General features: G+C 31.5%; 1 protein-coding gene across 3 annotated transcripts in view; it reads right to left on the bottom strand.

Moving 5' to 3' along the window:
- The window catches only part of LOC118204690 (uncharacterized), a 49,560-nt gene extending 22,785 nt beyond the window's left edge, over positions 1-26,775 (bottom strand). Inside the window, exons 1-5 of one of the 3 annotated variants that reach the window (XM_085807526.1) lie at positions 26,629-26,735; positions 20,808-20,869; positions 15,460-15,577; positions 8,607-8,856; positions 4,188-4,439 (exon numbers count right to left, since the gene is read on the bottom strand). In XM_085807526.1, the coding sequence (XP_085663652.1) occupies positions 4,188-4,439; positions 8,607-8,765 (411 nt within the window). In that variant the 5' untranslated portion in view covers positions 8,766-8,856; positions 15,460-15,577; positions 20,808-20,869; positions 26,629-26,735. Of the gene's footprint in view, positions 1-4,187; positions 4,440-8,606; positions 8,857-15,459; positions 15,578-20,807; positions 20,870-26,628 lie in introns of all 3 variants that reach the window. The other 2 variants (XM_035376988.2, XM_035376989.2) reach the window with 2 other exon arrangements.
- Between the last annotated feature and the right edge of the window lie 467 nt (positions 26,776-27,242).

Raw genomic sequence — 27,242 nt, 5'->3', positions numbered from 1 at the left:
CCTGTAAAGTATTTTATGGCCTTCAGTTTGAGTCTTAAAAGAGAGCTAATGGTAACATTAGCTCTCTTTTAAGACTCAAAGAAGCATTAGCACTCTTTTAAGACTTTTGCTTCACATGAAGAGAGCTAATGGTAACATTAGCTCTCTTCATGTGAAGCAAAAAAAATGCCATGACAACTTTCAACGACTAGCATTCGAATTTTCTGCAAGTCCTGATTATTTTGACCTATCATCATCGAAAACATTACAATTATGCATAAGTTTGCATTCAATAATAATACAATAACAGCCCAACTATCTGGCATTTGACTAAACAGAAAACTCAAAACTGGACTATTTTCTAATTTTAAGAATTTTTTTAAATGTTAAGCAAGAAGATATTTATAACTCTGTTATAAAGCACCAATAGAACTATGATCTGAATCACAGAAAAACTATAAAAAATCAGTGCAAGTTAGTGGCAATAATGGATAGTTGTGACATAAAATTTGGCTTTATATAAACCTGATTAATAGTCGATTTAATTTTTAAAAATTATAAAGTTAATGTTATTTATCTGTTTTTCAATTGCATTTTGAAATACTGATTATAATTTGGAATTACTCCTCAATGGAACAGCATACGGATCCTTACATCAAGAAAAGTGCGACTTATGTGAACTGGCTACGCAATGTGAAAAATTAAGACAAGCGATTTAAACATTTTATTTGTTATGTCCATAACTTGTATATTATCAACTTGATTAACTAAATAAAGAACAATCTGTTTCTTCAAACTTCTGCCAGAATGAGTGGCACAAGTTTCATAAGATTTTCACAGTTGATGGAATATCGTAACTGAATGTTTTATTTCCATATTAACATCCAGAATGGTCTTTTTTCTTTCAAAATCTCACATAATTTACATGTAGGTGTTTGATAATCAAGCTAATAACAAGCAAAATGACTCTATATATAATTTATACATGAAATTTTTTCTTCCATTCATTTCGTTCGCTTTTATACTGTGAATTGCATTTTTACATGCTCAGTTATAGTTTCACGACCATGAATGCAAGCACACATGTGCCATTCAGAGACGAATTTATTCATGAAAGATGAACATGAATCATGAAGTAGGGGTTTCCCCCCTGTTTATTTTTTTAGCATTCAAAGAGCACAGAATTAAAGCAAAAATTACATTTAAGTAATCTAAGCTGAAATATAATCATCATTTGTAATGAACTGTTCCATTACATTGTGTTTAATGGCATGCCTTTTATTTATTTATTTACTAATTTATTGGTAAAAATACAGGCACCTTCAAAACGTGTTTTGTTATATATAATTTAATGATAATTTGTAATAAATAATTGTTATTGTATAACAATTTTTACTATAATTATTTAATTATTTCATTTTATTTGACAATTTTCATTATATTAGTACAATAAATTATAATACTATTATAATTGATTACAATAATTAAAAAATAGTAAATAATTATTACATACATTTGTTATCTTTGACCTTAAATGTACATACATTATCACATACTGAAAAAAATTTAATAATTATATAATATCAAATGATTATTATACAGTCAAAAGTCATTAATTCGGACACCCATAATCCGGAATGATCTATAATCTGGACCTCAAAGCTACAAACTTTCTACGCATGCGCATAGGCGTTTGAGCACGCGCATAAGATTTTTACAGTTATATGTGTGTTCGCATGCGCATAATACGTTTATGCATGCTCGTGTAATGTATAACGGATGGTATAAGCTAAAATTATCTAATTATCTATTTCAGTTAATGTTGCAGATTGCATTGTTCCTTAATCTTCGAATTGGATCCGGCTTATTATTTTTTGCAGACTGTTAGAGCAATTTTATAAAAGTAAGCTTGATTTTTCGATTATGTGAAATAGAATTTCCGATGCTGGAGCTCCCGAAGGATCTACAAAGCGAAAGTATGTTTCGATGTCCATCAAACAAAAAGTGGAATTCCTGCAAAAAATGGGTAAAGGCATATCCTTTGTTTCTCTAACCATTCCGAAATCAGTTTATCAATTTCATGCTGCTCTGCGAGGCAGGGGGGAAATGCCGCGGCACACAATGAATTGGAAGTTGATCTGTCAGCACTATCCTTATCTTCAGGGCAGATGATTTTATTTTATTTGGCTTATAATGCCTTACTAAATGCAGTATTTCATCTTGATGTACTCCATCTTTGATATGATTTAAATCAAATTTCTCGTCATTATAATTCGCTTCCGATAGTAAAGAAAGTGACAGAGGTTATTGAAAACGAAAAAATTTCGATTGACAAAGTAGTCGGTATCATCGACACAGCAATTATAGGACTTGAATAGCGGAACTTTGCAACTGAACAAGAAATTATGTCCGTTTATAGAAGTAAAGAGAAAGTATTATCACATAAAACGAAGCAACTTAAACAACTTGCATTGAAAGAAATGTTTAATAAAGTAAACAAATAAATATTAAGGTTTTTCTTTTGGGGGGGGTGAATTTTGATACCCTTTAGATCATAATTGTTCTTTATTTCATAAATTATGGTTTCATATTTTTAATTTTATAATTTCTGCATGCCATCTTACCAGATTTAAACTGATGATCTATAATCCGGAATTGCTGAAGTCCCGATGAGTCCGGATTAACGACTTTTGACTGTAGTTGATTTTTTTGTGCTAAAATCTATATGCATTATTATTTATATTGCCTGGGAAGAAAAACACGAAATTTATTTTTTTTTAAAAAAGGAAAAATATGCTTGTAATTCTGACAAATGCCACCTTACAATACTGGCAAATGTCACATTAAATCAACTATGATCTGGACAAATGCCATTCAGATTAGGTGAAAACTTGTTGACCAATTTTTTCTATACTATGAAAAGCACACTGCTGCTAAAAAATACAGTTCCATGATTTTTAGTAATCTTATTTTTTTTAAGTACGTTATGGAATATGCACTGTTCATATAAAATTCAACATGCTTGGTTTCCACGTTTCAAATCAATGAAAATCTTTAATTTCTGTTCATATGAACCAAAGGTGCGAAAAGCCTGAGATGACAGGATTCCATGATTACATTCACTTCTTTATTAGTAAATTCCTGCTTTCCAGCAAAAAGAGAACCCTCATCTAATCCCCATCCCGCAACACATAATTAACACCCCTTCTAGACAAGTGTTTTTGCAGAATGTCAACCAAGGTTGTGTTGGCAATGGTCAAATTACATCCAGAATTCCTGTTTATCTGGAATTTAACATTTCACCAGCTTTCCGGATAGTCAAGCTTTTACTGTAATATAGATTATCCAACATAAATGGGACTGTTAATATTCAGATAACTTGGAATATCAGCTAACATAGAAAGACCAAAAAAATATTATTGAAATAGACTTACTATACAAAAAACATTACTCCATTCTATCAAAACCACTTTGCTTAGTAAAGACATAGTTACTGTAAAATGAAATCAATGTTCAATTTTTCTTATGCCAACAATTGTAAATTTGTTAAAATCAAAAATTATGAGAGATCGATTTCCACCCCCATTTTTCAATTACCAACAGTGACTTTTACACAGCCCACATCACAGGCAATTTTTTGCACTGACTCACCTTTGCCTATCCTCACTACAAACAGACAATTATACCTAAAGATTTTCCTAAGAATAATTAATAAGAATAAGAATTATTTAATAAGAATCACTTCTCTACAGCAGAAATTTTTAATATAGCATGAGGAGGACATCTGGCCTAAGAGACAAATGGATCAATTAACAAAAAATAGTTAGTGGCAATGCAAAGATAAAGAGAGTACTAATAAGTAAAAAACACAGATAGATTCAATGAACTATCGTGATTTGCCCCAGGTGAGATCAAGTTGCTCTTCAGAGATGACTCATTTAGTAGCAAAAATGACACTATAACTTGAATAAAATATGCAGTGTAGTAATAAGAATAACTTCTAGCACGAATTTTGGCATGTCAAATAAATTGGAACACTGGTAAGGCAAGTCAGATCTTTTATCTTATTGCTATCAAATTTTGCTAAATTTGGCATAAGCTGCAGAAATGCCATCGCATTTTGCATTTGATCTCTAGAAAACTTAGCTAGCTACCACTGATAAGTTTTATTTTTTTTTTTAACTGAACAGTGTTTTAATTATTCTTACCAATGAGTATTCTGATGGATTTATACCCAAATCATATATAACCAATAAGGAATTCGGGAAGAAATGTTGGAAAGACTTCAGGAAGCCAATGATGAAATTAGCATCACTAGATGAAACTGCTGTCAAGAAAACAGGCAAAGAGACATTTGACCATCGGCTCTTAGGATATAATCGAGGTTCATCAACATGGAATCCAAGTTTCTTTAAATACTTTTCTTCTGGATCCGGGACTTTTAATGCATCGCTACTAGCCTGGTTAAAAAGAAAATCACAAATATAAATTCAGAAAATTAATACCAAATGTAATATTAAATAATAAATTACAGTTATCAAGTTAAAGAATAGGGGTATTTTCTAATTCCTTTAATTATCTTGTACATGAACAAAAAAAATAGTATATTTAAAGTTTTCTTCAATTATAATCTGACATAAGTCAATTCTATTTAAACTCTCTCTCTTCTGAATACATAGAGAATTTACGATTTTAGCAGAGAATTGTTCTTGATTAATTATAGCAACGTAACTGTTATCTGGCTCAAAAGAGTATCTATATGGAGAACTTTACGTTAAATATCTCATATTTATAGTACATATACAAACCAAGAAAACAATACACCACCAATGCTTTCTGTTACTAGGTATCCAAAAAAAAATTTCCAATGAGGTTCTACAGTTCATGCAACTTGATGATACATAATCATCTCAGTATCATAATAACTGCATAAAATTAAACATAACCTTTGTAATGATATCAAGGCTCATACATTTCTTTCAATATAAATTAAGAGTTTTTAAGGACTTCCAAGGGATAAAAATTATGAATAAATATAATATCTATGTAAATATCTTCAGCTGTACCATTCTAAAAACAATATAGAAGGTATGTAGGATGCATTACTATTAAACATAACTGAATACTTAACCTTAAAATTAAGTTTAATAGCAAAACCAACTTCCTATATATTTCTACATAGCTAACATTATAAGGTATTTCTCCCACTTCCCTAGCGAGACTTTGTGGTGTAGTGGTTCTGCACACTGAGCCGGTATTTCAGAGGTCCGTGGTTCGATTCCCGACGAAGGCGGTTGCATATTTTTCATCTTTTCTGCTTCCAATTAGCCAAATGACTCTACAAGTGGCACCCAGACTAAAAAGGGTTGTGGATGATGATTCTCCGCACCCAGGATTTGGTGACTAGGTCCCCTAAAACCCTAGTTGCCCTTTAAAAAGGGGAGTATATAAGGTATTTCTCCCACTTATCCTAGCGAGTCTTCATGGTATAGTGGTTCTGCACACCGAGCCAGTATTTCAGAGGTCCGTGGTTCGATTCCCAGCAAAGGCGGTTGCATATTTTTCATCTTTTCTGCTTCCAATTAGCCTAATGACTCTACAACATTAAATTATAATATCTGGAAACTTTTAATATTTAAGATAATTTGACACTTTCCAAAGATGATTTAAATGTTCAATATTAAAAAAGTATTTTATCATAATTATTGAACAAAAAAGCAATTTTTAAATTACAATCTGAGAAAATTTTGCAATAATTATAAGTATACAGTAGTTTTAAATTGTCTATTAGAATAATTATACTCTAAAAGAGATTTATAACATATTTGAACCTTTCTAATCTGAAATTTTTCCACCTATTTTAGCTTGCTTGTGTGTTTCCCTCCTTGTAACTACTTTGCTAATTTCAATTGCTTTAATAAGCAAATCAATGGTCTTACTAGTCTCTGATCACCTGCTGAGGTATCTATTCATTTGTTAGCATCTTCAACAATGTTACTTTGAAGGAAAATATCCTTTTATTTTCATGTAATCATATCTTCCTCAATAAGCCTTTCCTTCATTTTTTAATTTACAAATTTATTTTAAAATATCTGTTGCTCTAAAAGCTGCATATATCTGAAACATGCTGAAGGAGTTGTCAATCTATTTCTTCAGTAATTTCAATATTGAGAAAAACACCAAAACAACTTTATAAAATCATACAATTTTATAAAATCATATGCACATTCAGGTATATAAAATGAATCTTTCAAATTAAAAATTTTTAGTGTCTTTACCACCAGAGAAATCTCTTTCTGTAGATGCTTCTCCATGCAACAAGGTTAAAATCATTTTTGAAATTTTCCATATTTTAGAATACTTAAAATATCACAAAAATAAAGACATCTTGTATCTAAAGTGGAAAAGTTACATCCTTATCATTACTTCCCCAACTCCATGCCAAAATATCAAGACTATTCAGAATTCTTCACAAACTGTTGTTAAACAGCATGTAATCATAACCGAAATCCTTTATAATCCACTTGTCATAAAAAACTCTCAGTACAGTTGTCACTTTAGCATAGTTTGTTAACAAGAGGGCTTTATGCATCATTTAAATAATGGAAGTTGCTATAAGAAACTACCAAAGAAAATTCAGATAATTTTGTATTTACCACATTTACAAAAATTCTTCAAACATATTACCAACTCATCACAATCTTCCTATAAAACACATCTATTCTGCATTAATACTATTAATACATTTTCCATTTTATCACTGGCCTTTTTCTGTTACTTTGGTCCAATAAAATACCTGCCAACTTCATGAAAATAAAAATCAGGTTTTCAAATGAATTTTACAGAAAAAATTTACAAAATATTTTTTTAATTTATAAAAATTTAATTTTAAATGTGTTTGAGTGTGGGTTTTAACAAAGCACAAAATGTTTGCATATTTGGACAAAAGATAAAATGTAATTTTTTTGGTTTTTCATATTATGTTAATAATGCATCATTTTAAATGTTAACCATAAGCAATGTCCTTTAATATTGTCACTACATAAAGGTGCTCACTAGACATTTACATGACAGCGTCGATTAGGCTTGGCCCGAGCCTGGGAAAGTTTGTACTCATAGCATTCTAAACAGAGCATTTGGTAAAATAGGAATGGTTAGCAAAATAACAGAAACTGACAACAGCTTTTCTAGGATGTGCAAAAACGTGGCAAGTCAATTACTAATTGTTTATTAAATAAACAGGTGTCTTTTTCTTCAAATCTACAGGATCTTCAAGAAATTTCACGATTTAATGGCAGCTAACTTTCATAGTTAATAGGATAATATGTATATACCTAAAACAATGACAGAAGAGTGACTAAACAATAACACTTAAGTAATTACATGCAGCCACACTGTACACTTCTCACTCAAATTGCCTACATAAAACAAAACCTTGCAGTTGAAAATACAGCAGTATGCATATAAGGTATTTCTCCCGCCTTCCTAGCGTGTCTTCGTGGTGTTATGGTTCTGCATGCTGTGTCAGTATTCCAGATGTCCGCAGTTCAATTCCCAGCGAAGGCGTTTGTTAATTTTTCATCTCGCCTGCCAAAAAATACCTAATGTCTCTACAATTAAGAATGAAAAATACTGGAAAAAAGCTCCAAAATTGAAAAAATGTCATAAGTATATTCAGTTTGAAAGTACTTTTATCATGTTAATGTATCTAATACTTTTCACAAAAGTAAACCAGAGGCTTCAGTGCTCTAATTTTGATTTAATTATTTTACATAACTTTTAGGAATGACTCATAAACAATTAAAAATTAAATCCCATCATTTGATATTTTGTGGCAAAACTTTTTTTAACAGTAGGTAAGGACCTGAAATATAAGCTGGGCTTTCATTAATAGAATAAATAAAATATGGTCAAGATATTCTACAACACCTCCATAAATGAGCCATATCTTTCTTTTAAATAATTTTACAACTCAGTAAAATAAATGCTGTAAAAAAAAGCATGCCAAAAAAATAAATAAAGCCAACAAAATGTCATCTACCAGCTTGAAAATTAAAAGAATTATTAAAATAATTACTACTTTTAGATATTTTTTTTCAATATTTTCTCCAAGTGTCTACCTCAGCACCGATGGAGAGGTAGCAACATATGGTGACTTCCTGCTCATGCACAACAGTCTTGGATCCCTCATGTACACATATGGCTGATCTCTTGCAACATCTGTGCATCTGGGGGGGGGGGATTAACTGCCTTCCCTTCTAGAATCTTTATTTATTTGAAAGTCTATTCAAGTACGGCAGGGATCTGTAATGGTACTACTAAGTTTGACTCTGGTTGTGTGTTCTATTGCACACTATCATTTAGATACCAACAGATGGTCAGGTATCAGATCTTTGCATGGGCAGCCACTGGTCGCTTAGGTCGGGAGCCTGTCCACTGAAGTAATGTACTAGACATTGCATTTCAACTTTCTCTTCTTCATTTCCTTTACCAGTAACGTTCATACAAAAAATTTTAATCACATAAAAAATAACAAATGAAAAATCGTAACATTAGCTTTACAGCCATCTTAAAGCAGTTCTAGTAATAAATATCAAATTTTGTTAGAAACAAACTAAATAACTTACCTGAAAGGATTTCCAATGAGCAATACGAGTGTGAGTTTCTGTCACCAAATTTTGAATAGAAGGTTGAACCGATGGATCTCCATAGAGGAGAACAACAACAGTGGTACATAAAACACAAGCAAGAAGTAGAACAAAACGTTTTGTTTTCATCTGTTCCATTCAAATGACACAAAGACAGCACATAATTAGATTTAATAGCATGACTTTCATATTAAAAGTAGAAAGAAATGTTGCATATCTTGTTAATACCCTAAAAAAAATTCACACATTAAATATCATTTTCAAATTATAAAAGTATTAATATTTTCATGCTGTTTCATTATTATAAAATCATGATCTAATAATTATATAAAAAATTCTTCAAATTAGAAATATTTTAAATTTATGCAAATAATGTTATATGTTCACTGTGTGCAAATACTAAAAGCCTACCAGTATTTTCTAGAACAGGAATCGTGCAAGATGCTGTTGTTAGCATAAATTTAGGTATTTTGCATAATGAAACTTGAAAGGCATACGAAACAAACGTGCGCCAAGGTATATATTGGCGAGAGAAAGTAAAGCTCGTCTGCAATGCAGTATATTTGATTTTCACCCTAGCTACTTGTACCTGGCCAAAGGTCTAATCCAGTAGTACTTTCTTCTCTTTCAGGTACGATGGCAAAGTATGTTCCTGTTTATTTTTCTTATTGCCTAATATAGGTAAGCCTGATGATATTTAGTACTGATGAGGATTCTATGTAAGTTATTCTTTTGAATATTTCAATTTTAATGTCCTTGAACATTATTACTTTTTGTTATGCTTAAGTTAAGCAAAATTATCCTATTTTATAAAATAAAGACTTCGTAGTTAATCTTCTGACTTATGATTCTTTAATTCTGTGCTTGAGGAAACGTACTCATTACGCCTTCAGTGCTAATGCACAACCAACAAAAGATTATGAGACTGAGAAATTGAAATTTTGTAATGTTGTTAGATTCCAGGGGCATAAAGTGTTAAAACTCTTTGTTGAAAAAAAAAAAAAAAAAAAAAAAAACTAGTTACAAAGTTTATAAGAATAATTGTAACAAGTAATAATGTCTATTCTAAAAGAATCAATTTGTATAGAAAAATTAACAGATGAAAATTATTCAGTGTGGAAATTTAAAATAAAACAACTTCTAATAAAAGAAGGTTTAGATGATGTTGTATTCGAAGAAAAACTGGAAACTGTTACTGATATTTGGTTAAAGAATGATCGTAAAGCTAAAGCTTTAATATGTCTAAACATTTCGGATTCGCAAATTATCCATGTTTTACATAGTAAATCTGCAAAAGAAGTTTGGCAGAAGTTAAAATGTGTCCATGAACGTATAAATTTAACAAATAAGTTATTTCTTCTTAGAAAGCTATATTCCATTAGATATAATGAAAGTTCTAAAATGCAGGAACATATCAAAGGAGTACTAGAGTTGGCTGAAAAACTGCGTAGTATAGGTGAAGAAATTAAAGAAAATAACTTAATAGCAATACTACTATGTTCTTTACCAAATTCATACAACTCCTTAATAACTGCAATAGAAAGTAAATCGGAAGCTGAATTGTCGCTAGAATATGTTAAAAACAAACTAATAGATGAGTATTGTAGACATGTGGAAACTAAGAAAGTTCAAAAGTACGATTCAGTTGCTTTAAAAAGTAAAAACGAAAATAAACCAAAGTATGTTACACAATTTTGTACTTATTGTAAGAGAAATAACCATACGATAAATGACTGTTTTCATTTAAAATGCAACGCTAGAACTTCCCCGAAAACAGATGTAAATAATAGTAAAGTAAGAAATTACTCTCAAAATTATAAAAGTAATGCATGCCAAATAGCAAACACGCAAAGTGTAGAAAACATAACAAAAGTTAAAGAAAATAAGTATTTTAAAAGTATTGAAACTGAAAATACACAGATTCAGTTGAATCAAGTTCTAAAAGTGGAAAATAAACATGAAAACACGCAAATGCAAGAATGGGTTATCGACTCGGGAGCCTCAACTCATATGACGAGTGATAAAATTTTTTTCTCTCAGTTAAATGACTCTAATAAACAAATAGTAACTGTAGCCAATGGTGCTAAATTAAATTCTTATGGTATTGGTGAAGGTTATTTTAAAGTTCGAAACTTAAAGGGTCAGGTTACACAAATAAAATTGGAAAATGTATTGTATGTACCAGGTTTAGATAGTAATTTACTTTCTGTTCAATCTGTTACCAATAAAGGTTGCATTGTTACATTTGATAGTAATAAGTGTTACATAAAGCGTAACAATATACTCGTAGCCGACGGCAACGCTCAGCAAGGTTTATATAAATTGATCGTAAACCCAACTGATGAGAAAGCATACTTAGCTAAAATTGTTTCATGTTCAAATACGAACTGTAAAAATGGCATCAAAGATTAGGCCACAGAAATATAGATGCCATAAAAACACTTGAGAAAAATGATTTGGCAGATGGCATTAAACTTGGCAAATGCACTCATAGTGTGGAATGTTCTATTTGTGTAAAAGCGAAACTAACTGAATCACCTTATCTCAAAACTAGTTTTAGATCTAAAAATCCACTGGATTTAGTGCACACAGATGTGTGTGGGCCAATTGAAGTCAACAGCTTAGGAGGGAAAAGATATTTCGTGACTTTCATTGATGACTATTTGCGTTATACTCAAATTTATTTTATTACTTCAAAAGATGAAGTATTCGACAAACTTAAACAGTATGTTGCATCGACAACAAATAAATTTAGAAAGAAAATAAAGGTTCTCAGATCCGACAACGGTACAGAATACTGTAATGAAAGTACTGAAAATTATTTAAAGAAACTCGGCATTTTTCACCAAACTTCGGTTCCTTATTGTCCGGCACAGAACGGCGTCGCAGAAAGGAAAAATCGCTCTTTAATAGAAATGACAAAAGCTATACTAATAAATTCTAAATTACCGAAAGGATTCTGGGCTAAAGCAACAGCTACTGCTGCATATCTTCAAAATAGGTTACCAACTAAAGCCACAGATAGAACACCATATGAATTGTGGAATGGTAGAAAACAAACTTAAACAGTATGTTGCATCGACAACAAATAAATTTAGAAAGAAAATAAAGGTTCTCAGATCCGACAACGGTACAGAATACTGTAACGAAAGTACTGAAAATTATTTAAAGAAACTCGGCATTTTTCACCAAACTTCGGTTCCTTATTGTCCGGCACAGAACGGAGTCGCAGAAAGGAAAAATCGCTCTTTAATAGAAATGACAAAAGCTATACTAATAAATTCTAAATTACCGAAAGGATTCTGGGCTGAAGCAACAGCTACTGCTGCATATCTTCAAAATAGGTTACCAACTAAAGCCACAGATAGAACACCATATGAATTGTGGAATGGTAGAAAACCAAACTTAAGTCACTTACGAGTATTTGGCTGTACAGCATTTTATTATGTGAACAAACAAAAACGGCGTAAATTCGTCAACAGAGCCGAAGAAGGAATATTCTTAGGATAAGATTTACGAAGTAAGGGATACAGGATTTATGTAGGTGGAATTAAAATAATAGTAAGTAGAACTGTTAAATTTTCAGAAAACTCGTCTTTACCTGACAAACTTGCAGAAAATAATGCTGAAGATTTAGAATTAATTCACTTCAATAACTCGCAAGATGAAGAAAATAATGAAGAAACATCTCTTGGCGATGATTTTACAGAAGATTCAAAAAGTTCCGAAGAGTTAATTAAATACTAATTCAGAAGTCAAACAACAAAAATCAGCGTAATATTTGCAAAATTTTCACAGGACTAGTTTCGATGGTTTTACCGAACCACCATCTTCAGCTGCAAAACCGCAAATGGTCCATTTGCAAATTTTGCAAATATTACGCTGATTTTTGTTGTTTGACTTCTGAATTAGTATTTATTCGGCGTGTTATTATGTCTTAGTTAATTAAATGTGAAGAAAATGTAGAAAGAAGGGTTTCTAGCAGATCAACCAAAGGGGTCCCACCGGAAAGATTCTCTTATAAAGCAGAAGACGAAGAATCAATCTTACTTAAAATTAAAGATCCAGAAAGCTTTAAAGAAATTCTAAACTTACCAAAACGTGAACAAGAAGCTTGGATCAAGGCTATGCAAGAAGAAATACATTCTCTAAAAGAAAATGAAACCTATAAACTTACAGAATTACCACCAGGAAAACATGCAGTAGGCAGCGAATGGGTGTTTAAGACAAAATATGATGAAACTGGTAAAAATATAAAATACAAAGCACGCTTAGTAGCCAAAGGATTTACTCAAAAATATGGCAGTGATTATGATGAACTTTTTCAACAGTAGTGAAACACACTACGATAAGAGTTTTCTCAGCATGGGCAGCGTATGATAACGCCAAGGTACATCAACTAGATGTTAAAACAGCTTTTTTGTACGGCAACTTAAATGAAGAAATATATATGGAACAACCAGAAGGATTCGTGGTTCCGGAAGAAAGACATAAAGTTTGTAAATTACAGAAGTCGATTTATGGTCTCAAACAAGCAGCTAGGTGCTGGAATGCAGAAATTGAAAATACACTGTAGAATCTGGGGTTCAGTCAAGGCAAAGCAGATCCGTGTCTTTTCACAAAAGAGGTTCGTGATAAAAGAATTAATTTAATAGTGTATGTTGATGACATCCTAATAAGTTCTACAGAAGAAGGACTAATTCTTCAAACAATTAATGATTTAAAGAAACGTTACCAAATAACGCATCTTGGTGCAGCTAAATATTTTTTAGGCATGGAAATAAATCGCAAGGAAGATGGAAGTTATCTCTTATCACAGAAAAATAAAATAAATCAACTTGTCAAGCAATTTCAACTTGAAGAAGCGAAACACGCTAGCACACCAATGGAAACAAACTATTATAACCTAAACAAGGAAGAAAATCTCCTAACTTCAAATGATAAATTCCGCCAAGCTATTGGAAGTCTTTTGTATATATCACAAGACCAGATATCACAGCTTAGACTCACATACTCAGCAGAAGGTGTAATAATCAACGTCAAAAGGACTGGAATGCTATTAAAAGAATCATTAGATACTTAAACACGACAAAGAACCTATCCTTACAAATTTCGTCGAGTGAAGAACCTAATATTACAGTTTATTCAGATGCTGATTGGGGACAAGATATTGAAGATAGAAAATCTACATCAGGAAGTGTTATTTTATTAGGAAGGAACTGTATTTCATGGTTTTCAAGAAAACAAACTTGTGTTTCTTTATCCTCAGCAGAAGCTGAATATGTTGCACTATCGCAAGCTACGCAAGAACTATTATGGCTATTAAAATTAACAGAAGATTTCAATCTACCCCAAACTCTACCGATAAAGGTATTTGAAGATAATCAGTCTACTATAAGACTTGTAGAATCTGAAAAATTCAGTTCACGCACTAAACATATTGATACAAAAGTTCATCATATACGCGACTTGAATAACAAAGGAATAGTAAAACTTGCTTATCTTTCAACAGAGCAAATGGTTGCTGATATTATGACTAAACCAATTCCTAAAGCTAAATTTCAGTTTTGCAGGAATGAATTGCAATTAGTATGAGTTTCATTAGCAAAACAGGGGCAATGTTAGCATAAATTTAGGTATTTTGCATAATGAAACTCGAAAGGCATACGAAACGAACGTGCGCCAAGGTATATATTGGCGAGAGAAAGTAAAGCTCGTGTGCAATGCAGTATACTTGATTTTCACCCTAGCTACTTGTACCTGGCCAAAGGTCTAATCCAGTAGTACTTTCTTCTCTTTCAGGTACGATGGCAAAGTATGTTCCTGTTTATTTTTCTTATTGCCTAATATAGGTAAGCCTGATGATATTTAGTACTGATGAGGATTCCATGTAAGTTATTCTTTTGAATACTTCAATTTTAATGTCCTTGAACATTATTACTTTTTGTTATGCTTAAGTTAAGCAAAATTATCCTATTTTATAAAATAAAGATTTCATAGTTAATCTTTTGACTCATGATTCTTTAATTCTGTGCTTGAGGAAACGTACTCATTACGCCTTCAGTGCTAATGCACAACCAACAGCTGTGAAGATACCTTTTTTGAAAAAAATTATACAGATCAATACTTTTCACATCTGCAGACTAGTGATCATCAATTAATCTCTTAACATCACAAGCCCTTTTTCTAAACTGATATTTCATTTTTAGTTATGCATAAATGCTTCACTTTTAGTTATGCATTTCTCTCATCAATTTGTGTACCACATCTGAATTCCTAAAATTAAAATTAAATATGTTGGTAATTTATTATTATCCTACAGGAGTCAAACTTTTTGCATTTTATTTTTTATATTGAGAATACAATTTTCCTAAATACAAATATTTGGAAAAGGTACAAAAGATTAAATTTTGCAATTTTTACAATTTTTTTTTTTTTCCCCAATTTAAAAATGCTAAAACATTTTTGTAATGCATGTCTATGATCAATGGCTGCAAAAATAAAAGGCTAGGTAAGAACTTTGTCTCTATAGTTTTGAATAAAAAGAATTTCACAAACTCATTTTGTTCAAAACTAAGGTGTTCTAATTTTACATTTCTGCATAACTTACCTATACATAATATAATCCCAATGACTATATAAATTATCAAAATATTTTAAGTAACTCAAAAACAAAAAACAAAAAAACTTAGAAGTAGCATATATGGCTACTGAATTAGACAATAACTTGTTTATGTTTCCAATGAATTTTTAACTCTTTACATTAAGTTACATATACATGCATATATGATTTTAAACACATTAAATGATGAAAACTTAATAGCCTACGCACTTTTATGCCTACATGGTCACTTTACAAGCACAGCATCAAGTAGTTTCACACGCTGGTTATTTTCCGTAACATAGTTGTTGACACTGGAACTGTCAATAGTGCTACTTCATACGTTGAGCTACAAGAATTTTTAAAACTGAATATAATTCAAGATCAATATAAATAGCCATATATATTAACTTTTAAGTGAAGTATTTCAATTAGACTACTTAACTATGAGTGATATTAATATGAATGATCACAAAATCTACACTGCACTCCTCTTCTGGAAAAGCAAATTCTAGAAAGTATGGTAACAAAACCAGAAAACTTAAAACATTGTAGCAATCTGAAACACATCATTTTGTCTCCCCCCCCAAAAAAAAGGTTATTATCTCTTGGGGTGCATCCTGGGCTACATTAGAAGTGAAAAGGTGGTAAAAGCCTAATACAACTGGCCATCCAGTGGTGAATGCTTTATTGGCACTGGATGGCTGATAGGTAGGGAGGAAGGAACCAAATACCAATCTTAGTATTTTGAGATTCATTTTCACACTCCTGAAGTTTTCAAAATTCAAAAAGAAACCTAAGTTTTTCATATTAACTATCTGAATAAGGAAGCAAATTTTAAATTTTTAATATAGATTTAGTTTATCATTTCATACAAATACTGCTTTGATTCCTCTGCCCATAGCAGCTTTCAGGCACTGAATTTCATTACTCATAAACTTTTTATCTTTTGGGGGGAAGAAGCGTGCATACATCACAAGAACTGCTTACTTATATTACACATAAGAAAATTCTAAATATTCTGTTACACTTCTGCAAAACATGCATCCCTTTTTCAAAAAATTTATCATAATTTCTAGATTGAGATAAGATTTAAATTAGAACAATATATGCAAGACTTTCCTTGATTTATAACATAATGTGTTTTGATTGCAGCTAATATACTGTCTGCAAACTACTAGCAAGCTTTTCCTATCATAAGAATTTCTTTGGTTAACCTTCCAGCACACGCCCAAATTTACGACAAATTCAGTTTTTAATGCACATTTTTCACATATCGAAGCTGAGATGTCTGAAGGTCATTTCTATTCCTACCCATCCCCACATCATGGAATCATTTGATTTTTTTTTAACTGGGCTTTAGTGCTACGTGGCAGCTTTTTCATAAAGTTATGACACGCACATGGTCATGTTTTAAAATTCAGAAAATATACTTCTTTCTCGAATATTTTGTAATTTTTTGTTATTAATTGCCATGTATTATTTTAATTTGAATTCATTCGGCTCTATAAATTTTATATCGGTTTTCATGGCAAAAAAATATGTGCAACCAGCTGATTTTGCTCGGATTCTTCAAGAACTATCTGATGAAGAAAAGGAAGACAAGGAAACTTTTGGATGGGAGAACAATAGCGATTTCAATTCCTTATTTTCTTTTATTTCTATTTTTTAGAAATAAATAAAAACATTAGTTAGTTTAAAGTGCATTTTTGTAACCAGTAAGAAGTAAATTTCCTTGCAGAAGTAAGTAATGCTAAACTTACTTTTTTCCCTACCAAGGTCTTTTCCTTTTTTATTGTCTATACTTGTCTTTGATGAATATTAAAATTAGCTTCGATTTTAAAATATAATTATTAAATAATAAATTTAAAATTTTCTATGATGAAATACATCACTGCATTTCCATCTCACTAACATAAGAACTTAAAAATAATTTAATTATATTTAAACATTATACCATTTGTATTTTGCAATAATAAGATTAATATTTTATTTCTTAACAAATTTATTATCAATATTCACTCATTTCTGTCGTTTTTCCAGCCCAAAACAGTAAAATAATGGATGTTGTAAAAAATACGACGCGCGCACGCTCACATAAAATTGCCAAGCGCGCGTGCTGGAAGGTTAACAAAGGTTATAATTTTGAAACTTCTAAATTTGGCAATATATAATGTCATGGTCTGTAAATGCCCTAATTATGTCAGAAGTGTCAGGCTATATCTTAACTATTATGTTAACCATACTTATTTACAAGTTTCAAGTTTCCCTTTAACACAGTGTACAATCTATTCACATAATTTTCAACTTAATCCCTAATTCAAGAAACTGTAATTCCTTTAAGAATGAACATGCTCAAAATTTCTTATCGTTAACCTTCACATATGCATTTCAAGGTCATTCATTCAAGCTTTCAAAACCAATGCCATTCATTTTTCCTTGCTATGAAGAAAAGGAAAATAGAATGGACATTGGATGTACAAGTCATTCAGATGATTCAATGGCCAGGATACATTAATGTTGAAATTATATCTTTATATACAGGAGTGAACATTTCTCCTTCACATGAAATTGAACAGTAGTTGTAATATTCACTATTGCTTTATTACCTTTCTCCCAATAATCTAGCTACTAATGGAATTGAAGAGATAGTCTATATTGGGATGCCACTAGAATTGAAGATATAGTCTATATTAGGATGCCACTGGAATTGAAGATATAGTCTACAATCTTCTCCATCCTTTTAAAATTAACAGTTATTTTTCTTTACCACTAATAAGAATACCCAGATTTAAATTATGTAGCTTATTAGGAAATTTTGTTTTTATTCACATACAGGTAGTTAAAGTGAAAATTAAAAATTAAAAAAAAAAAAAAAAGAAAGAAAAAGAAATGTCAGGAACAACTACTAAAAGTGATATTAAAACATCTGCCCATGTGCATGTCTTAATTACAGAAATTCTTTATTCTTTCCCCTCAAAAGTGATATATGCAATATAATTTCCCATCTGCATTTTGAAATGGTATACTCAGTACAACCAAGAAAGAAAGTTATACAAGTACATTTGATAATCTTTGTAATTTATAATTTATTCATATGTAATGAGTCTTGAAATCAATGGGTGCCATTGGCACACAATATTAGTGATATGTTACACTGTATTCGCCTCATGTATAGTTTAACGATATTGCTCACTTGTTAGTTTCCCCATTCAAATGTTTAGACTAATTTAAAGTTTTGCGTATACTTTTATTATTTACAAATAATATAGTATACAGTAGATAACTAGTGCCTTCTCCCATCAGCATTCTCATAAATCAATAAATTTATAGAGGCAACAAACATAACTAATAAATCTACTGGCACTCAAAATGTGGAAAAAATTTGTTTCAGTACATCCAGTATTGAGAACTAACCAAGGAATCCTGACTTTGTACTCTAGAACAATCTTGCTGAAGCTTCTGTTCAGGACCACTTTGAGATTTTCTATTTATTACCATATCTTCTGCTATTGTATACATACATACATTTCTGAATCTGGTCCTGATAATAGAATAGTACTAGAATTCCATTTCTTCACCTTTCTGTTTCTTCTGTATAATATTCCCATTATACAAAATTAACAAACTTAATATGGTTAGAATTTTATTATTAAAAATGAAAATATATACAACATACAAAATCTATATCAAATATTGATGCCATTTTCAAAATTATGTACATTTGGTTTTCCATTTTATTCAGATAATGTTTCTTTTTCAATATTCATGGAATGTTTCAGGATTTCTGCCTTTAGACTAAGCAACATCTTTACTTCAATCACCAAAAATTTTTTTCAAGTGTCAGCCACGGATTGCAATCAGACAATTAACATTAATTCCCTAAAAAGATACAAAAATTCAGAGCTAAACCTCAATTCTAGAACAAAATAAGGAAGCTCTTAACACCGTTTAAGAATTTCAAGGTGAACCCAACTAGTAAAATAAGTGATAAACCACAAAAATTGTGATTTTTTTCAGCAATTCCTTGTGAAATGTCATTATTATTACATCAATAGGTAATGTCAAAATATGCTCGATTTTAAATTAAAGAACAGAAGATGATACTTAACCTCCTGCAGCAATGAAAATGAAAAGCAAGTATAAACATAACAATTACAGGGTTGCCAACTCAAACAGGAGAATGAAATTCCTTCACTTTTCCAGGTTTTCCAGATGTGTTTCAAGAAAATTCCAGTCTATCCGCGTAATGCACGTTGGCTGTGCTAAGAGGTAAATTCATTATGGTATTACTTGTGTTGTATAGCAAATTCACTTAATTATTCACTAAATCCCAGGGGACATTTATTCTTAATTATTCTTGGTATACTTTGTTTGATAATTTTGTTTACTTTTCCACTTAAGAAACTTAATAAAATTTAAGATATATACATTGGATAACAAATGTAAGTTTTATTTAATTATTACTCATGATCATCACTAGTTCAACACAAGGCTAATCCGGTCCTTATAAATCACAACGCAATGCTAAATAGTTAGGTTAGATTTTAGGTAAATTTAATTTGTGTGAGGTGTCTTCTTAAAAGGCACCTTAACATTTGAAAACACAAATATAATAGAAGTTGTTTTCTAAACTGAAGATTGAGATTAGAATCTGCCCAATCTGGAATAAAATAATGCTTTTTTTTTTGCAAATATTCTGCAGCTAAACAAAAGAAAGAAATCTATTTAATAATATTCTTTTAATAAATTGAGGTATTTTATACTTATTTTGCAGCATACATAACAAAAAAAAAAAAAATATGTGCATTAAATTTTGTGATGGTATGTCATCATACTGCTTGAATTAATTTCAGGATTATGCCAGAGAAATTGTCCTGAAATTTGGAAATAATATTTACTAATAATAAATTTAACATTAAATGATATGAATAACATAAAAATAAAAATAATTACTTAAAAACTGAATTAGAATAATCAGCGACATTTTAACGAATATAGTTATACAGTCAAAAGTCTTTAATCCGGACTCGTCGGGACTTTGGCAATTCCGAATTATAGATCATCAGTTTAAATCTGGTAAGATGGCATGCAGAAATTATAAAATTAAAAATATGAAACCGTAATTTATGAAATAAAGAGCAATTATGATCTAAAGGGTATCAAAATTTACAAAAAAAGTTTAATATTTATTTGTTTACTTTATTAAACATTTCTTTCAATGAGCGCATGCGTAAAGCATACATTACGCATAGTCGAAATTAGAAAATTGCAGCCAGAAAACTATTTGATGTGTACTTGTGATATTTATAATGACGAGGAATTTGATTAAATCATATCAAAGACGGAGTAAAAATTTTTGTTGAATTTTTCGTCAACATTCCTTAAACTGCGAGTCGGGGTGGGGGTCATTAAAAGTTTCAGCAGTTTTAATATTTCTTTAACTTGTTATAATAATTTTACAATTACCAAATATTTTTACATAATGTATCCGAAAATAGATTAGACAATACAGTCAAAGAAAGAATGGAAACATTTCGACACATTCTTTTTACAATATAAATGCTCCTTTTACTTGCTTTGCATGTGAAGCTGTCATTTCATCTGTTACATATTTAAAATTTTCACATTGTTCCAGGTACTAAAATTAGAAATTAAAGTTAATGACCTAAAACTGCAATTGCATATTACAGTACAAGTAAAAGTGTTAACAGTTTAGAGCATTTAAAAATCTATAATCATTGCCAAGCATAATGTTAGCATAAAAGGTTGCCATACTTTTATTAGTCAATTACTAATATACACTGCTGGCCACCGTAAATGCAACACCCTGAAGGAAGCATGCAAATAACATGAAATTTACAACATGCATTAGCGGAGGTGAGATATGCAAATCATTAGATTTTCAGTGCACACGCAATGCCTTGTAGTAAACAGCGATCATTATTCGATCAAGTATCCGAGTTCGACAGAGAAAGGATAGTGGCCTACCGAGCGTGTGGATTATCTTTCAGAGAAATCAGTAGTCGTGTTGGACGAAACCAAACAACTGTAATGCGGATATGTCACTGTTGGATGCAGAAGGGTACGACGGACAGACGTGTTCGATCGCATCCACCTCAGTGCACCACTTCACGTAATGACAGGAACATTGTACGCATGGCAGTGATGGATCGCTCAGTCGCATCACAAACCATAGAACACCACATTCAGTCTGTAACGCATCATCCAGTGTCTGCGCGTACCATTCGCCACCGTTTACAGCAGAGTAGTCTGTGCGCAAGATGTTCACTGCTTCGTCTACCCTTGACGCAGAACAACAGACATCTCCGCCACCAATGGTGCTATGAAAGAAGGATGTGGACGGCAGAATGGAATGAAACTGTCTTTACTGACGAGTCATGCTTCTGACTGCAACACCACGATGGTCGGATTCGAGTCTGGAGACACCGTGGAGAGAGGATGCTGAACAGCTGCGTTATGCTCCGCCACACTGCCATATTTCAACAGGATAATGCGCGACCATACGTGGCACACATTGTCCAAGGGTTCTTCGTCAGTCACCACATTGAACTGCTTCCCTGGCCGGCTCGCTCTCCGGATCTTTCACTGACAGAAATAATGTGGTCCATGGTTGCTGAACGATTGGCCCAGATTACATCCCAAGCTGCCCCACCAGATCAACTATGAAAATGTACGGAAGCTGCTTAGTCTGCTGTACCCCAAGAACACATCTAAAGTCTCTTTGAATTATTGCCGAAGCATGTGGCAGCAGTGATCTCCAACAATGGCGGCTACTCTGGCTACTGATTCTGGAAGGACACTTCACAGAAGTCTATAAATTTAATCATTTGATACTTGGTCAAACATGTTATCTACTAAATAAATTTTTTTGGGATATATCTTGTCTTTCTTGGTGTTGCAATTTGGGTGGCCAGCAGTGTAATAAAAAAATTTAGACATAACTGCATGAGTTATTACTGAAGCTGCCATGTATTGATAAACATGCGGTAATGAAAGCAAAATGTAATAAAAATGACTCGGCAGGTCATGGTCAGGGATATAAAATAAGGTAATGTTTCAGTTTCAGATGTATGCCAAGCAGACAGCTAGGGAGCCAAATTATTAATCTCACAAATTCAAGCTTACATGATTGTTTTTCCATAACAAAGTACTTTATTTAGTGTCTAAGTGAAATTACAAATCGGAATTTTTAAGGGAAAATCTCCACGTTTTATTATGGAATGAAAAATCAAATGCACATGCCTAAAGCATAAAAAAAAATGTTTGTGGTTTTGAAGTGCGGATTTTAGATCATTCCGGATAATGGACATCCTGATTTCGGACTTTGTACTGTATTTATTAATCTCTACTTTTTATTAAACTTATTTGATTCTTCCTTTCACATTTCGAAATTCAGGTTCATTCCCAGTAAAATTCACCCATTTTTTTATGATTTATTTTTTAAATTTCTGTTTCTAAATAATTTTTATAAATTTTTCAACAAGAATTTTGAATTAGAATCTATAAAATTTTTACCATCATCTTAAAGTAGACGTATTTCTAAGCACACCTGCAAAAAATAAGTTTTTTATTCAAAATTTTCAGAGAGATACATGAATTTACATATTGGCGCATTTGAAATTTGCATATTTGTTTTGTTATTTGTTGAAAATCAAATGTGGTTTAGACACTTTGCTAAAATTATTTGAAACAAGGAACGATGTGGCTTCTTTTCCGCTCCAGCATAATAGAATGGAAAGGAAAATTGGTTGCCATATATTAAGAAGTTTGCCAAGTGAATTATTCATGAGGCAAATGGATAAAATTGTGCCAAGATAAATTTTTGAATTTCTCCGTAAATTTCACACCAAATTTTACAAAATTTGAGGGCTAATCTTTGGAATATAGTAACAGGTAGTTTGACGACATTTTGGTAAGGCGATAAAGGTTACTAGCTAGGACTTTAGCAGTGTACATGGATAAAGTCAATAGTGTGCACAATGCTGGGATTTTTTTTTAAGTCAAAATAGGTTGACGTGTACATGGATACCGTATATGTGCAATTCTTAAAAACGCTGCAAGCAGTGGGCGATTCTGCACTTTCTCCCATTTTCGCATCTAATCTTCGTCATGATTAAGCACTTTTGTTCCATAAAAGTTATAGCATAAGTGTAATTCGGCTGGCAGATTGTTGGAAAAAAATGTTGAGTTAAAAAAAAAAAAATGCCTTTACTTCGTGAAAACAAAATGGCGTCAAAAAAAAAAAAAAACTAGCAGGTTGCTGTAGCAGTGTTGGTCGCCAAATTTTCGTTAAGTTACCATAATCTGAAGATTAACCATGAGTTGTTGAACTGAAATATGGAAAAAAAATTGGTGTCTTCTATCAGAAAAAATCAGATTTTTGCGTCAAAATACCTATGTTAGAACAATGCTATATATAAATACAATATATATACGAAGTTGCACTTTGGAGACATGAAGAAAGCAATTTGAGTATTGTCAATTGGCCCAATAGAACGAGAGCTATAGAACTGTCGGTACAATTCGGTTTCGAGGGCCGTAAAAAAATTGCAGCAAAAATGTATGCGCGAAAGCGCCAAATCTAGCAAACACGCCCATTTAACAGCGTGCCAAATCTCGCGTACGCGCTGATTTCAGATTACGTAAGTTTATATAGTTCTATATTTCTTTAGACGCCATTGAAATACTAGTTTAATTTTTAAACCCTTTTTTGATATCCTATGGATTTAACAATTTGGGAATTGCCCATGACAAAAAGTCGGCAATAGAATTTTGGGGGCGTGTTTTTAAGAATTGCACATACTCGGTATCCATGTGCACATCGACCTATTCTCACTTAAAAAAAAAATCCTAGAATTGCACAAAAATGGCACTGCGCACACCCTTGACTTTATCTATGTACACATCGACCTATTTTCACTTAAAAAGTAAAAGAAAATTGACAAAATTCCAATTGTTTTTACCCTTGTAAAAAGCGGCAAAGAAATAAGCGAGCGATTCTGCACTTTACCGAGAATTTTTTCAAAGAAAAGGCATCATTCATTATAGAAAATTATGTTTCAACAACCAACGAGATGATATTATGCTTTAGCGATAACTCGGTAGCGAAATATTATATGAAATTAACCTTTCATCTAAATTAAAACATAAATGTTTAGATAGTTATTTACTATTATACTTCCTTCATTGAGTTAGGGTTGTCGCAATTACTTTTGGTAGCATTGGCAACAATAATAGTTTGGCGATTTTTTACGGCCCTCGAAACCGAATAGTACCAAACTGTCCCATTTTTTTTTTTTTTTTTTTCTTTGTGTAGTGTACATTGCTTGTTTTGTGGTTTAGATGAAAGAATGGCCGAATATTATAAGATTAATTTGAATTTCTGTATGATTTGGAATGAAAGGGGAAAAGTGCATTAATTGAGTGGTGTGTAAATGAAGGTTTACTTAGAAGCCATAATAAGCGTCCCGTTTGTAGAAAGGAAATGTGTACGGCTGAACGTCGGAGGATATTTTTTACTCTAATTTCTGTGGCAACACCGACATACGGATTCTAGTTCAGATAATTATAGGAAGTTTTTGGATGCTGTTACGGAATTTCGTGTGCCACAGTTTAAAGGACTCAGAAATTTCTAAATAAGCTAAGTGGATATTTGCTTTGTGTTTGTGCTTAGATGAATTTCCTTTTTATGTTATTTTATTGTTTGATTTAAAATGTAGTTTATTGATATTATGTATTTTAATGTATAAATAATCCACTGCTTTTTGCTCTGTATTAGATAGGTCCTAAATTTTAATCATTATATTCAAAATATATGGACAAAATGTAGGAATAACAGTTAATTCACATTCTTGTTAATAAAAACAAAAGGTGGGTTATCAAGAATAAATAGGGGTTAAATCAAACGAAAGGGCTATGTCACACTTATACATAACTGGCACTAAATTAAGCTGTTTCGATGAAATAACGTATAAGTAGCCCCCCATTTTTTTTTTTTTTTTTTTTTTTGCAATGCAATCTATGTATCTCTGATATATTTTTTTTAAACATACAATCTATTGTACCTACCATAATAATAATACATTATTTAGTACTGCTATCTCTCTTAAAATGCATTAAGCAAAGTACACAGCTGTGAACAAATGCTTTCAAAAATAACTAGGTAAGTTTTTGTTCTACACTGAATTTTTACATGCACAATTCTAATGAAGTAAACAGTAACAACAGAGCCAACGTTTTACAAAAAAAAAAAAAAAAAAAAAGGCAAAATCCTAGTATACGGTGCAGCCTTGGCGCGATTTTGAAAATTATCGCCAACATCAAAAATGATCCAAAGAACGTCTTCAAACTATACACTATGTGTGTATATACATAATATATACTATATTTAACTATATATATTCTTTGAATGACCCGTTTACTACTCATCGTATATGTCCCGTTTTTACTGCTCATCATAAAGTCGTTAAAAGTAGCCAAATCTCGTGTGCACCGGATACTAGGATCAAACCAAAAAAACTGCAAATTCAGAGCTACAAGTGTTAGCATACAGTTAAATGCACAAACAGAGAGATATCAGTAGCACTCCAAATAGACATGCAGAGAAAAGATACAACTACTAGATCACAGTTTAAAAAAAGAGTTATAAACCCAGTCCTAAGTCAATTTTATAATGTTCTAAAGATGTGTCGATTTATTCTGTTTTCAGATTAGTACACTATAAAAATGACAAATATAAAAGCTTCACTGCATTCTACAAATACTAGCAAAAAAAGTAATCTGTCAGATAAATATATTTTTTTTTAATTTGGCATGCCTTACACATACTTCATTTTTGCTAGTGTTTAATATCTACCTGGTTTTCTGAGAAAGTGCTTCACACTTTAGCCCTATTCTGATTTATATGTATGAAACCACTGAAAATGATGCGCTTCTAAAAATTGTAATATAGATCATAAAAAAAAAAAAAAAAAGTTACACTGTACGAGTCAAAGAGAGGCACTAGTGAACAAATATAATTTAAAACTACTAATACGAGGAACATGCAGACTAATTCACAACAGCCTATATCCAATATAATTAAAGTGGGGGAAAATACGATATAATTTTACAGTAAACACGGTCAAGTTAGCAGTAAAAATCTCGCAACTATATTGCTTATTGAATTATAAATTAAGGATGATATCCATCCGTTTCATGAATATTATTAAAAAAAACAATACACAGGTATGGATGGAAAAATATTCGAAGATGACTAATTATTACTTTCGTTGTATTAACAAAATCAAAACACACTGAATATTTACAACATATCCTGATAAAAATTATGCAATAATACTTGTTCCTTAAGAGTTCCAGTTAATCAATTATTCATACCTCATCAAAAACTTTGCTCGTATAAACCATATTTATATTAATTGCGAAATTCAAGTAGCAAGCCATCGTGATAAAATGTCAAAACTCATAACGAGAAAGTAAATGGCCATGGTTCTAAACAAAAACGATGCCATGCAGGTTTAGAGAAATATCAATGCAGAAGATGAAAAACATCCGCAAGGAATAAAAACGCTTAACCATATGGTAACACAAAAAAATTACCTCTTTGCAGCATTATCTAAAACTCCATTTCCATAACGCCGTAAATTTACATCATTCCTTACTTTTTTTTAAACTGTAGTATAACGAAGTGACGCAAGTCCCAAAGGACTGCAAAAGCAGACCTTTTATTCCCAAAAAACATACTAACCTAAGCCTAGTGGCCAATTTTGAAAAGGAATTTCAGCCAGTTGACGTAGATTAAAGAGTTAAAATTTTCTATCTGTAATTGCCGAATTCACCAACTTTTTTAAAGAGCTTGATCAGTGCGTCACAGCGAAATCGGTGTTCTCTTCCAACCACAAAATAGTGCGCAGTTGCTACTCACCGAAAGGCTAATCTAAGAGGCTATTCACACCAGGCTACTGATGACTCAGGCGAACGCAGTTCGCGTA

The sequence above is a fragment of the Stegodyphus dumicola genome, chromosome X1, assembly GCF_044657685.1.
Source record: "Stegodyphus dumicola isolate Sdum_Otavi_A_Nest chromosome X1, ASM4465768v1".
In the NCBI taxonomy this organism is placed as follows: domain Eukaryota; kingdom Metazoa; phylum Arthropoda; class Arachnida; order Araneae; family Eresidae; genus Stegodyphus; species Stegodyphus dumicola.
The sequence above is the reverse complement of the archived record's forward strand: the minus strand, read 5'-3'. Positions and strand labels throughout refer to the sequence as shown.